General features: G+C 44.2%; 1 protein-coding gene across 3 annotated transcripts in view; it reads left to right on the forward strand.

Moving 5' to 3' along the window:
• LOC121535149 (glypican-5) overlaps positions 1-15086 on the forward strand; it is a 209612-nt gene that overhangs the window by 127432 nt on the left and 67094 nt on the right. For all 3 annotated transcript variants that reach the window (XM_041841917.2, XM_041841918.2, XM_041841919.2), the window contains one exon: positions 14679-14799. In XM_041841917.2, the coding sequence (XP_041697851.2) occupies positions 14679-14799 (121 nt within the window). The remainder of the gene's footprint in view (positions 1-14678; positions 14800-15086) is intronic.

Here is a 15086-nt window from a genome sequence, read left to right on the forward strand (position 1 = left end):
TCCCCCTCAGGAGACTGAAAAGATTTGGCATGGGTCCTCAGATCCTCAAAAAGTTATACAGCTGCACCATCGAGAGTATCCTGACTGGTTGCATCTTCGCCTGGTATGGCAACTGCTCGGCCTCCGACCGCAACGCACTACAGAGGGTAGTGCGTACGGCCCAGTACATCACTGGGGTCAAGCTTCCTGCCATCCAGGACCTTTATACCAGGCGGTGTCAGAGGAAGGCCCTAAAAATTGTCAAAGACTCAAGCCACCCTAGTCATAGACTGTTCTCTCTGCTACCGCACAGCAAGCGGTACCAGAGCGCCAAGTCTAGGTCCAAAAGGCTTCTCAACAGCTTCTACCCCCAAGCCATAAGACTCCTGAACAGCTAATCATGGCTACCCAGACTATTTGCACTGCCCCCCCACCCCATCCCCCTCTTTTATGCTGCTGCTACTCTGTTTACTATTTATGCATAGTCACTTTATCTCTACCCATATGTACATATGACCTCAATTACCTCGACTAGCCGGTGCCCCTGCACATTGACTCTGTACCGGTACACCCTGTATATAGCCTCCCTACTGCTATTTTATTTTACTGCTGCTCTTTAGCTATTTGCTTTTCTTTTTTTCTTTTTCTTAATTAACACTTTATTTACATATTTCTTTAAAAAACTGCATTGTTGGTTAAGGGCTTGTAAGTAACCATTTCACTGTAATGTCTACACCTGTTGTATTCGGCGCATGTGGCAAATACACTTTGATTTGATTTGATTATATCTACTCACCACCAGAGGGCATCAGTTTACTAGAATTACACCAAGCACTAGGCTACATACAGTATTCTAACTACTGTGTCTTGATGCTGGCTTCATTCTCTCCACTCTGAGAATTATGCTCTTAAAGTAGGTATGATGGAATGATCCATACTTGGGCTGTCTAGGGATGTTACTATCCTTTAGTCCTGTCAGTACATGTGTTAGTGTGCAACCTTTGAGGGACAGAATATGAGGACACTAAACGGTGCTATCTAGAACCTAAAATGGTTATTCGGCTGTCACTATAGGAGAACCCTTTGAATAACCCTTTTTGGTTCCAGGTAGAACCCTTTTGGTTCCAGGTAGAACCCTCTCCACAGAGGGTCCTATATAGAACCCAAAAGGTGTCCTCATATTCTTTTTCTAAGAGTACTGAATTCATTGTTTCCCTCTAGCTCTGTCTCGCGTAACCTCTAAACAAGAGAGTGATTTATTCCATCATGTTAACAAGCTGGACATGGCTAATGTTCAGCCACTTAAGAAGTGTCTCTCCTGCTGCTGCTTGGGACAAATAAAGTATCCTCTTGTTCCCAGACTCATTTGGGGAGAGGCAATGAGATATGTGTATGTGTGCGTGTGCATTATTTTATTGTCATTACTCATTAGAGTTACCTGGTGGGGGTGTGATTATTCTTTCTCTGTTTTGTGCTACCTTCTGTGAGTTTGTGTACTGCAATCATTTTTCATCAGGTAGACTGTGTTTCTGTGTGTAATACAGTGGGGAAAAAAGTATTTAGTCAGCCACCAATTGTGCAAGTTCTCCCACTTAAAAAGATGAGAGAGGCCTGTAATTTTCATCATAGGTACACGTCAACTCCAGAATATCACATTGTAGGATTTTTAATGAATTTATTAGCAAATTATGGTGGAAAATAAGTATTTGGTCACCTACAAACAAGCAAGATTTCTGGCTCTCACAGACCTGTAACTTCTTCTTTAAGAGGCTCCTCTGTCCTCCACTTGTTACCTGTATTAATGGCACCTGTTTGAACTTGTTATCAGTATAAAAGACACCTGTCCACAACCTCAAACAGTCACACTCCAAACTCCACTATGGCCAAGACCAAAGAGCTGTCAAAGGACACCAGAAACAAAATTGTAGACCTGCACCAGGCTGGGAAGACTGAATCTGCAATAGGTAAGCAGCTTGGTTTGAAGAAATCAACTGTGGGAGCAATTATTAGGAAATGGAAGACATACAAGACCACTGATAATCTCCCTCGATCTGGGGCTCCACGCAAGATCTCACCCCGTGGGGTCAAAATGATCACAAGAACGGTGAGCAAAAATCCCAGAACCACACGGTGGGACCTAGTGAATGACCTGCAGAGAGCTGGGACCAAAGTAACAAAGCCTACCATCAGTAACACACTACGCCGCCAGGGACTCAAATCCTGCAGTACCAGACGTGTCCCCCTGCTTAAGCCAGTACATGTCCAGGCCCGTCTGAAGTTTGCTAGAGTGCATTTGGATGATCCAGAAGAGGATTGGGAGAATGTCATATGGTCAGATGAAACCAAAATATAACTTTTTGGTAAAAACTCAACTTGTCGTGTTTGGAGGACAAAGAATGCTGAGTTGCATCCAAAGAACACCATACCTACTGTGAAGCATGGGGGTGGAAACATCATGCTTTGGGGCTGTTTTTCTGCAAAGGGACCAGGACGACTGATCCGTGTAAAGGAAAGAATGAATGGGGCCATGTATCGTGAGATTTTGAGTGAAAACCTCCTTCCATCAGCAAGGGCATTGAAGATGAAACGTGGCTGGGTCTTTCAGCATGACAATGATCCCAAACACACCGCCCGGCAACAAGGAGTGGCTTCGTAAGAAGCATTTCAAGGTCCTGGAGTGGCCTAGCCAGTCTCCAGATCTCAACCCCATAGAAAATCTTTGGAGGGAGTTGAAAGTTCGTGTTGCCCAGCGACAGCCCCAAAACATCACTGCTCTAGAGGAGATCTGCATGGAGGAATGGGCCAAAATACCAGCAACAGTGTGTGAAAACCTTGTGAAGACTTACAGAAAACGTTTGACCTGTGTCATTGCCAACAAAGGGTATATACCAAAGTATTGAGAAACTTTTGTTATTGACCAAATACTTATTTTCCACCATAATTTGCAAATAAATTCATTAAAAATCCTACAAAGTTGATGATTTTCTGGATTTTTTTTCTCATTTTGTCTGTCATAGTTGACGTGTACCTATGATGAAAATTACAGGCCTCTCTCATCTTTTTAAGTGGGAGAACTTGCACAATTGGTGGCTGACTAAATACTTTTTTCCCCCACTGTAGTTGAAAGAGAGAAAGTGAAATCTTTCTCCATAGCTGCTATTCTGTTGTGCTCTGTACTTGGCTGAGGTAAGGAGGAAAAAGGCCCTGCCTCCGCCTGCCTTGGAGTGAATGTCAACATTACCAGAGCAGTGTAACCCACAGTTACCGGAATGAGCCATTGCCATGGCGAGCTGGAGCCAGCCCTAATAACCACACTGTACCATAACAGAGGAAGAACCTCTTTTCCTCTCACTCCCTCCCCAATCTCCCTCCCTCGTTCCCTCCATCTTTTTCCTTCCATCTCCCCCCCTTCCATCTCCCATTATGGTTGAGTCATAATGGGACAGAAGTTAAGATTTCCGTCTGTCCCTAGTCTCAGTCTGTCAGTATGGGTGGATCACAGAGAGGAAGAATTGCAACCATCTAATACACTTGTATTACCTCCTAATGCCTAATGACTGTGTGTGTGTGTGTGTGTGTGTGTGTGTGTGTGTGTGTGTGGTTTCATTGTCCCAAGCTATAAAAGGATCCTCGTTTCTGTCATGTCACCCCCAGGGCATCTCATCACTCATTACTATGATAGATGAGTGGTGTGAGGCAAGCCAGGGGCAGCGCACACACACACACACACACACACACACACACACACACACACACACACCACCCATTCCTCCCTAGGGGACCTTTCCAAGCCTTTTATGAGACCACATAGGGCAATGAGTCAGACATTTAACCTAGAATAAGATATGCCCTGCAGCCACACATCAGTGAGAAGCCGTTTAAAGCACAGTCAAGGCATTAAGGCATAGATATATAATATATAGAACAACCAATTTGAGTCATTCCAATTCTATGACATTAGGGTCCCTGGTTACTCTCCCATAGGCTCACAGGCCAGTGGCTTTTGAAAGAGAATATCGTTCTAGCCTTTCACTGTGTATCCAGTAGAAGGCTATATTACCCTGTTAGAACCACAGGGGGGCAGTGTGGGAGCAGACTAACTCCTATTCCCCCACTGTGGGACCAGAGATGAAAATAAAGCTTGTTTACACAATCGTAACGCACATTACACGTGCACACACACACACACACACATACACACACACACCTCTTAACCTACAAACCTGTTGCAAGGAGTAAGTCACTTACACCAAATGAATTTAGCTCTTTCCAGTGGCGGAGAGTGTTGGATAAATCGATACTTGTTCATTAGCCTGGAGTACAGAAAAAAGGTCTACAACCTTAAAGGGTTCTTCAGCTGTCCCCATAGGAGAACACTTTGAAGGACCCTTTTGGGTTCCATGTGGAACCATGTCTACAGAAGATTATGTATATAAAAAAAAAAATTTATGGACTCACTAACTGTAAGTCACTCTGGATAAGAGCGTCTGCTAAAATGACAAAAAAAAAAAAAAAAAAGATTAGACATGGAACCAAAAAGGGTTCACCTATGGAGACCCTTTTTTGTAGTGGTGAAATGAAACATATTCAGAGCAGCTCCCTTTGTGTTGAGAGAGAGAGAGAGAGCGAGAGAGAGAAGCCCACAGTGGGGGTTTTAATTGGCATTAATGATGAGAACTGAGCTATAGCAGGCACATCTAGCCTGCGGAGAGAGAGAGAGAGAGAAATAAGAGGAGAGAAATAGAGGTGTATACAATAGGACTAATTGCAGGTTATCAGACTTGATATAGAGACAAGGTAATTACAGTGTCAGAAAAAGGTGTGTGTGTGCATAATTATGCATAATTATTTGTGATTAATCAGTCATTAATCTGTCTGTATTTTTGTATATATTTCTTGGTTGGTTCCCTTCTCTCCTTATCTCTCACCATCTCTCTTTCCATCTCTCTCTCCATCACTCCTCCCTCACTCCCTTTACCACACAGCTGTTAGCCACATGGGGCATGTGCCACTGTCACCAGTAGTCTCAGTAATTCCTCTCTGTCCCAGCAGCCTTTGGGGCATGTAAACTTGGCATACCATCTTTCTACCCAGGGGTCCACACCCTCCATCACTCCCCACGCCCCACCCTCTCACCCTGTCTCCCTCTCGTCTCATACCGTCTCCCTCCGTCTCTCCTCATCTCTCCCTGTCTTTCCTCTTCTCACCCCATTTAGCTCAACCCTGCCCCTCCCTGCTTAAATTGGAGGCATGCTTTAGGAAGCAAAAAGCTCTGGGAGAGCTGCAACAATGTGTGTTTGGAACATTTGAAACTGGTTCAACAATTGTCTCACCTCCTACCCCTTACTGCTTCCCCATTAGTCTATTTAGCAAATCCAATCAGCATTATAGAGAAACTTCTCAGTTGCTGTCTAAATATCTCCCTCTCTTTTCCTCTCTCTCTTTCCCTCTCTCCATTTCTCTCCCTTCTCTCTCTCTGAGTTCATGCAAATAGTTGTGCTTTGCTCCTAGTATCGGAGAGTTGAGTAGTGGCCATGTCCCTGTCTTGTGATGTGATGTGCTGTGCTGGCTCCTTGCCCAAAGTAAAGATGACAATGTTCTGCTCTCTGTATGTCCTGTACCCTTTACTACTGCCGCTGGCCAGTGTCCCTGTGTGGCTGAAGTCAGTTTGCCCGGTGACTGATGAGTCAGAGATAGAGACAGCCTGGGACACAGCAGACATGTCATGTTATCACTCCAGACAAGAACAGAATGCCAGAACAGAATGACGACAAGCTCCTAACGCTGTATCCTCAGGAGAACCGACAGCCTCAATGCGATAGCTCCTAATCCTGATGTCAGATATCATTGGAATGTTACCAAACATTGTAGGAACGTTCACTGTTTGCTGGGATCAATGCTGTTAGCCTGCTACATAGCAGTACTGTCACGTGTCTCTCAGCTGGATCACATTTCATTTGATTATTATCTATGCTAGTGTTATCCCTATTATCAGCTATTTCAGGAGTCTTCGGGGATGTACAGTAAGCTAGGGGCCATCCCATTACATAGGGTTCTTGATAGAGTTGCGTTGCCAGACGTCATACTGTATTCTCTTGTAGAAGAGTGTCTAAACGGCTAGGGGCGAGGCTAGTTCTTGTTGATGATTGGATGATATAGGTTATAACTATAGTGCCTGGAATGTTTCCTGAACAGGTCAACCTCTCTCCCACCCCCCCGACCCCCTCCATACACACATAACTCACACCCCCAAGTCCACAGGCTCCACCTGACTACAGTTACACTTCTTTTGTCCCACAGCTTTTCTCTAACAAGTCTGCAGCTTCTGTCTCTGTCTCCTGGCTGGGTTATGTGTTTCACCTGGGGCTAGGCACCTGTGCTGGCTAGGTTCTGTACTTCTCATGGGGAGTAAGGGTCCTCTTGAAATATAACTGGGAGGACCGTTTATGGCTATGTGGTTGGTTTGGAATTACACCCTGGTGAATTGGTCTGAATTGCCTTAGCCACATCTAAGAAGTTATAGAATGGGGATTATGGGGTGATGCCAGGGTGGCCCTGTCTAGTTGAGTGAGTAGCAGTGGTAGGCTAGCTAGAGGCTAGGTACTAGGCTAACTATGACCTGGGGTTGGTTTATAGTAAGCTTACATCACCGTTGGCCACTTAGCTTTAAAAAACACATTTCTGTTAGGTTAAATTTTAGGTTCCATATTCAGTGACATCCATCACTCCATTCCTCCATTCCTTTGTCATCCCTCATTGCCAATATACATCACTAATGTGGGCGGCAGGTAGCCTAGTTAAAAAAGAAGTTAAAAGTGAGATGGGGAATAGCTAGACATGGCTTTATTTCTTCATATCTTTACAGTGTAACCCACTCACAATCACTTTAAACCTAGATCGCTATTGTCTGAAAAAAGAAATGTATGCACTCACTAACTGTAAGTCGCTCTGGATAAGAGCGTCTGCTAAATGACTAAAATGTAAAATGTATTGAAGCGTTAGGCCTAAGTTCTGTAGTGCCGTGGAAACAGCCCACATTTTTGTTTGTTTGTTTGTATGTTTATGTGCTGGACGTGGTCGTGGTGGTCATGCTAGCTGTTGGCTGACCGGAGCGTATCTGATTGGCCGATGGAAACAGATGAAAGCCGAACTCGGCCCTCTCTCGGCCAATAGACTGTGGTCTAGCTGAACTCTGCGCCAGATTGGCACCACTGCACACAGCATGCCGGAACTTGGTCTATCCCCCATTTCATCCAGTCTCAAGTGTTTGTTTGTTTGTTTCTAGCTGGAGGGCTGGAGGCATTGAGTGAAATGTAGCTTTGCTTGTGCATTGTTGTCAATTAGCCTTACACTGCTGCTGCTATCACAGCATCTGCATTATAGCAGCCCAAACCCTGATAGGGTATGTGGTGTTGAGATTCTTTGATCCCAACCCTGGTCCAACCCTAGTCCAGCCACAGCCCAGCTTTGGAATGGAGCTCCAGGAAACTCTGGGTTCAGCCCAAGACCTAACCCATGTTAGTGAGGAGGGCTAGGATGCTGTGGGTCCATCCCAGCCCCTCTTCGGTATGCTTTAGGCCTCTTTGACCCAACTTAGCCCCAGAGAAAGACTAGGAGAGAGAGCAGAATGAAAGAGAAAGAGAGAAAGAGAGAGAGAGCACCTTGTTCAGGCTCGCCTACGCTTGACCTCTGGCTGCTCTCTCTCTTCTCCATCCCCCTCTCCTTCCCCACCGCTCTCCTCTATTAACTGCTATTAAACGTCCCAGAACACTTCGACTAGAACAGTGTGGTCTTTGAAATACTCACATTCTAAGCTGTATTGTCATTATAAGTGCATGTATTTGTGTACGGGATGTGGCTTTTTTTTATATGACTGAGTGCATCAGAAAGAGTGTGTTTGTGTTTCGACAGTGTGTGTTTACTGTGTTATTACAGACCTGTCTGGGGATCTTTGTTTATTAAATACTTGTCTGAGTGTCTCTTCAGCATTAGCGACTAACTTCATTTGTTTAATGTTACTGGAAGTCACTGTGAGTGTGGTTCAGCTATCAGTGTGTGAGAACAGTTTGGCCTTTCCTAAACAAAGACTTCATTTCAGACCAGAGTATGTCCAACCTCCTCATAAACCCAAGAAACTAGGCCCCTTATAAGTCCCTCTCTCTCTCTCTCTCTTGCTCTCTCTCTCTCTCTCTCTCTCTCTCTCTCCCTCTCTCACTCAGTATTCCCCCTCTCTCTCTCTCTCTCTCTCTCTCTCTCTCTCTCTCTCTCTCTCTCTCTCTCTCTCTCTCAATTCAATTCAATTCAATTTAAGGGCTTTATTGGCATGAGAAACGTATGTTAACATTGCCAAAGCAAGTGAAGTAGATTGTAAACAAAAGTGAAATAAACAATAAATATTAACAGTAAACATTACACTCAGAAGTTCCAAAAGAATAAAGACATTTCAAATGTCATATTATGTATGTATACAGTGTTGTAACAATGTGCAAATAGTTAAAGTACAAATGGGAAAATAGATCAACATAAATATGGGTTGTATTTACAATGGTGTTTGTTCTTCACTGGTTGCCGTTTTCGTGTGGCAACAGGTCACAAATCTTGCTGCTGTGATGGCACACTGTGGCATTTCACCCAGTAGATAAGGGAGTTTATCAAAACTGGGTTTGTTTTCAAATTCTTTGTGGATCTGTGCAATCTGAGGGAAATATGTGTCTCTAATATGGTCATACATTTGGCAGGAGGTTAGGAAGTGCAGCTCAGTTTCCACCTCATTTTGTGGGCAGTGTGCACATAGCCTGTCTTCTCTTGAGAGCCAGGTCTGCCTACGGCAGCCTTTCTCAATAGCAAGGCTATGCTCACTGAGTCTGTACATAGTCAAAGCTTTCCTTAAGTTTGGGTCAGTCACAGTGGTCAGGTACTCTGGCACTGTGTACTCTCTGTTTAGGGCCAAATAGCATTCTAGTTTGCTCAGTTTCTTTGTTAATTCTTTCCAATGTGTCAAGTAATTCTCTTTTTGTTTTCTCATGATTTGTTTGGGTCTAATTGTGTTGTTGTTGTTGCACCAGCACCAGCTTACTTAGGGGACTCTTCTCCAAGTCATCTCTCTGTAGGTGATGGCATTGTTATGAAAGGTTTGGGAATCGCTTCCTTTTAAGTGGTTATAGAATTTAACTGCTCTTTTCTGGATTTTGATAATTAGCAGGTATCGGCCTAATTTTGCTCTGCATGCTTTATTTGGTGTTTTTTGTTGTACACTGAGGATATTTTTGCAGAATTCTGCATGCAGAGTCTCAATTTGGTGTTTGTCCCATTTTGTGAATCTTGGTTGGTGAGCGGACCCCAGACCTCACAACCATAAAGGGCAATGGGTTCTATAACTGATTCAAGTATTTTTAGCCAGATCCTAATTGTTATGTCGAATTTTATGTTCCTTTTAATGGCGTAGAAGACCCTTCTTGCCTTGTCTCTCAGATCGTTCACAACTTTGTGGAAGTTACCTGTGGCGCTGATGTTTAGGCCGAGGTATGTATAGTTTTTTGTGTGCTCTAGGGCAATGGTGTCTAGAAGGAATTTGTATTTGTGTCCTGGCAACTGGACCTTTTTCGGAACACCATTATTTTTGTTTTACTGAGATTTACTGTCAGGGCCCAGGTCTGACAGAATCTGTGCAGAAGATCTAGGTGCTGCTGTAGGCCCTCCTTGGTTGGTGACAGAAGCACCACATTATCAGCAAACCGTAGACATTTGACTTCAGATTCTGGTAGGGTGAGGCCGTGTGCTGCAGACTGTTCTAGTGCCCTCGCCAATTCCTTGATATATGGATATATGTTGATATATGGATATATGTTGAAGAGGGTGGGGCTTAAACTGCATCCCTGTCTCACCCCACGGCCCTGTGGAAAGAAATGTGTGTGTTTTTTGACAATTTTAACCGCACACTTGTTGTTTGTGTACATGGATTTTATAACGTTGTATGTTTTTCCCCCAACCGCACTATCCATCAATTTGTATAGCAGACCCTCTCTCTCTCTCTCTCTCTCTCTCTTTCAGTCTCTTTCTCTCTCTCCTCTCCATCTCTCTCACTCAGGACTTCTAAACCCATGTATTCCTCTGGGCTCTTAACTCTTAATAGTCATATATCATAGTGACCAGAGTTTAGTGCTGTGGCAAGTGCCAGAAGAGAGTGGAGAAGAATTGTGTGAGCATGTGCTGTAAATGGGGACATGGTCAACAGCACCTCCACACTCGTTTTCAACAACCCTCCACACTCGTTTTCAACAACCCTCCACACTCGTTTTCAACAACCCTCCACATTCGTTGCCAAGGTAACAGTAAGAGTAGACAAGCGTAATCTACTAGGAAGTAGACCCAAACAACACTAAAGGAACCCTCCATTTCAAGACCTCAGTGCCCTTCAGTGTTTCAGAGTTTTTCCCTCCCTCCATGTTGTGTGTGTGTGTGTGTGTGTGTGTGTGCACCAGGTTCCGCAAAGCCACATTTCACTCTTTCCTCCAGCCATGGCCTCTGGGTCTCCCTGTTAGCTTATAGGCTTTACAGCAGCGCCATCATTAGTGAAGTGTGTGTGTGGTGGGAGTGTTCATCTCTATATGTAGTGCGTGCGTGTGTGAATGTCTTGGCCTGAAGATATAGCTTGAAGCTTACATGGCTCAGTAGTTGAGAGGTTCAGGGGCAGGGTATGGTCATAGAGACATCATTAATGAGGGGTGTGTGTGGAGGTTAGGGTTAGATCAATAAGGCCTTTAGGTCTGTATCCAAATCTACTCTATGATGCAGCACATACACACACACACACACACACACACACACACACTCCACCCAGCCCTCGTCCACTGAGTTTGTTTTGATTGCGAGGCAGTTGTTTGCTTTGGAAAATGCATTTATCAAGCTCAATTTAAATGGAGATGTGTGTGTTAGCTAATAGAGATGGAGAGCTTTAGAGTGTCAAGCTTGTGTGTGTGTGTGTGTGTGTGTGTGTGTGTGCACGTCTGTGTTAGTGGTGAAATGCAAGAGGGTTGAGTGGGAAAAGAAGGAGGGAGAGAGGGAGCTAAATCAAATTGTTTGCTCAATTAGATGTGTCAATGGCCTGAACCGTCTGACCTCACAAATGTGCACACAAGCCGCCCACACATGCCTGCAAGCACACACACACACACACACACACACACACACACACACACACACACACACACACACACACACACACACACACACACACACACACACACACACACACACACACACACACACACACACACACTCTCTCTCATACAATTGCCCATTCACTCCCTTACACACATAAAGGCATCTCCCTCTCTTCACTAGTATTACAATACTCAGTTATATAAACTAGAGCTGACAGATGTTGAGTTGAATCTGATGGACTGGCCATGTAAAAATACTGTATAAGATAAGATGAGATAAGTTAGTACTTTATCTTAACTTATCTTTAATGACGTTTTTTTGCCTATCGAAGAGCATTCAAAAAGCCTACAAAAGTTCAAAAAGGGGCAGTCACTTCCTGGTAACTTTCATGGAGTATTAACAGCCTGACCCAACTCTGCCATACGATATTCAGCCCTGAATTCACACACACACACACACACACACACACACACACACACACACACACACACACACACACACACACACACACACACACACACACACACACACACACACACACACACACACACACACTCACTCAATCACACACCAACCCCATCCCATCACCCCCAACCCTCATTGATACCCTATTCTACACTCAAAAATATTCCTGTTTAATTAGCTTTGTTTATCAGAATACAACCACGTCAATACTCCCACCCCCTCCCCAGCCAATAATCCCACCCCTCCCCAGCCAATACTCCCACCCCCTCCCCAGCCAATAATCCCACCTCCTCCCCCAACCAAGTCATAGCCCAGTCCGACACTCTCTTTACCTTTCAACCCAAGCAAAGGAAGCCATTTGACTTTTCAATTCATAATTGATGTCAGGGGAAGTGGGGATAATTCAGACAGGCTTTTAGACCTGCAGGTGCAATTAGAGAGAGAGACAGAGGGGGAGAGAGGGGGAGGAGAGAGAGAAGTAGGGAGAGGGACACAGAGGGAGAGAGAAAGAGAGAGAGAGGGTAAGCATTAGCAATGCAAAGGAGAGATGAAGAGAAGAGAAGAGAGGGGAGAAGCTAGGGGAGGTTTAACACTTCAATTGCGACTCGGTGAAGTGCTGTTCCATCTAGAGGAAGAGCAGGTACAGATACACCTTATCAAGACGAACTAAGATCACAAACCAGCAATAATCCAGTTCACCTTGGTAATAGGCTTTTATATTTGAATACATCTTAGGTGAACTCACCATACAGGTACACACTATGCACCCAACTCACACACACACACACCCCACCTACACACACACAGTCCTCTATTTCCCTGGGCTCTCCATAAGAGGAATCACCTCACTTTATATTTCCACCTATGGGCTGTACCGGAACTTGAAGAAAAGTCCCATTTGATTCTATGCCAGCACATATGGGAGTTTCTCTACCCAACCCCCCATAGCCCTGTTAAGTCGTTTTGGATCGCTCCACCTGCAGCCTGCTGAATCGCAGCCCTTGGCATTTTTCCTATTTTGTTGCCTTACAACCTGGAATTAAAATAGATTTTTTGGGGGGTTTGTATCATTTGATTTACACAACATGCCTACCACTTTGAAGATGCAACATATTTTTTATTGTGAAACAAACAAGAAATAAGACAAAAAAACAAAAAACTTGAACGTGCATAACTATTCACCCCCCCAAAGTCAATACTTTGTAGAGCCACCTTTTGCAGCAATTACAGCTGCAAGTCTCTTGGGGTATGTCTCTATAAGCTTGGCACATCTAGCCACTGGGATTTTTGCCCATTCTTCAAGGCAAAACTGCTCCAGCTCCTTCAAGTTGGAAGGGTTCCGCTAGTGTACAGCAATCTTTAAGTCATACCACAGATTCTCAATTGGATTGAGGTCTGGGCATTGACTAGGCCATTCCAAGACATTTAAATGTTTCCCCTTAAACCACTCTTGCTTTAGCAGTATGCTTAGGTTCATTGTCCTGCTGGAAGGTGAACCTCCGTCCCTGTCTCAAATCTCTGGAAGACTGAAACAGGTTTCCCTCAAGAATTTCCCTGAATTTAGCGCCATCCATCGTTCCTTCAATTCTGACCAGTTTCCCAGTCCCTGTCGATGAATAACGGATGGTGTTCTCTGGTGATGAGAGGTGTTGGGTTTGCGCCAGACATAGCGTTTTCCTTGATGGCCAAAAAGCTCAATTTTAGTCTCATCTGACCAGAGTACCTTCTTCCAGATGTTTGGGGAGTCTCCCACATGCCTTTTGGGGAACATCAAACGTGTTTGCTTATTTTATTTTTTTCTGCTATTCTTCCGTAAAGCCCAGCTCTGTGGAGTGTACGGCTTAAAGTGGTCCTATGGACAGGTACTCCAATCTCCGCTGTGGAGCTTTGCAGCTCCTTCAGGGTTAAATTTGGTCTCTTTGTTGCCTCTTTGATTAATGCCCTCCTTGCCTGGTCCCTGAGATTTGGTGGGCGGCCTTCTCTTGGCAGGTTTGTTGTGGTGCCATATTCTTTCAATTTTTTTTATAATGGATGTAATGGTGCTCCGTGGGATGTTCAAAGTTTCAATATTTTTTTTATAACCCAACCCTGATCTGTACTTCTCCACAACTTTGTCCCTGACCTGTTTGGAGAGCTCCTTGGTCTTCATGGTGCCGCTTGCTTGGTGGTGCCCCTTGCTTAGTGGTGTTGCAGACTCTGGGGCCTTTCAGAACAGGTGTATATATACTGAGATCATGTGACAGATCATGAGATACTTAGATTGCACACAGGTGGAATTTATTTAAATAATTATGTGACTTCTGAAGGTAATTGGTTGCACCAGATCTTATTTAGGGGCTTCATAGCAAAGGGGGTGAATACATGTGAACGCACCACTTTTCCGTTATTTATTTTTTAGAATTTTGTGAAACAAGTTATTTTTTTCATTTCAATTCACCAATTTGGACTATTTTGTGTATGTCCATTACATGAAATCCAAATAAAAATCAATTTAAATTACAGGTTGTAATGCAATAAAATAGGAAAAAGGGGGATGAATACTTTTGCAAGGCACTGTATACACACACACACACACACACAGACAGACAGACACATACACATACACACACTCAGCACTTACAGCACCTCTCCTTCAGTCGTAAAAAGAGACCAGAACTGCTCATACAGTACAGTACCAGCACCTCTCCTGTAATGTATGGTGATTTAGGGTGGGCTTCTCTGAGAAGGCAGCGTTGATGACAATGTGCTGGACAAACTGTTCTCATCACTTTGAGTGGATCCAAAGTGCTTTTGTTCTACTTTGAATTTTAAAACAGACTTGAAGGGCTGAGTTGGAAAATGTCATTAATATTTTAGCGGAGACATGATCATTTACACTACAGTGTTATGCACTTTGATTGTTTGGGTTTTGATGCATATTGAATGAGGGTTGGTTGTTTGTAGACATATAATCCCGATTGTAAAGTTATTATTGGCCGTGTTCAACAAGCGAACGATCAATTACATCTCTCTCTCTTTCTCTCTCTATCGCTCTCCCTCCCACCCTCCCCCCATATCCCCTCTCTCTCCAGTTATACAGGCAGAGTGGTGGGGAATGGTCTCCAGGCCCAGAAGCAGAACCCAGAGGTCAAAGTTCGCAGCCCAAACCCCGAACTGGCCGAGGTGAAGGAGAGGCTGGAGCGCCTCAACCAGGTAGGCCCTACCTCCAGCCTCACGCCGTTACCATGGTTATACTAACACAAAAGCGTATCACTGCTGAGTTGGCTATAGGCACATATAGCACAAACAGATCTGGGACCAGGCGAAGGTGAAGGTGGTTGATACTCAACAGGTTTATACTCTTATCATTCAGTTCCCATGTGAGAGGATGGGTATTAAAACATGTGTAAAGAAACATCTTTTTGTTGTGTATTCGGTGTGTCGTACTAGTATACTTTCAAACTGAACGCTCTCTAAAGGTACAGTGCATAACTAGTCCC

The sequence above is a fragment of the Coregonus clupeaformis genome, chromosome 21 (assembly GCF_020615455.1).
Source record: "Coregonus clupeaformis isolate EN_2021a chromosome 21, ASM2061545v1, whole genome shotgun sequence".
NCBI lineage: Eukaryota > Metazoa > Chordata > Actinopteri > Salmoniformes > Salmonidae > Coregonus > Coregonus clupeaformis.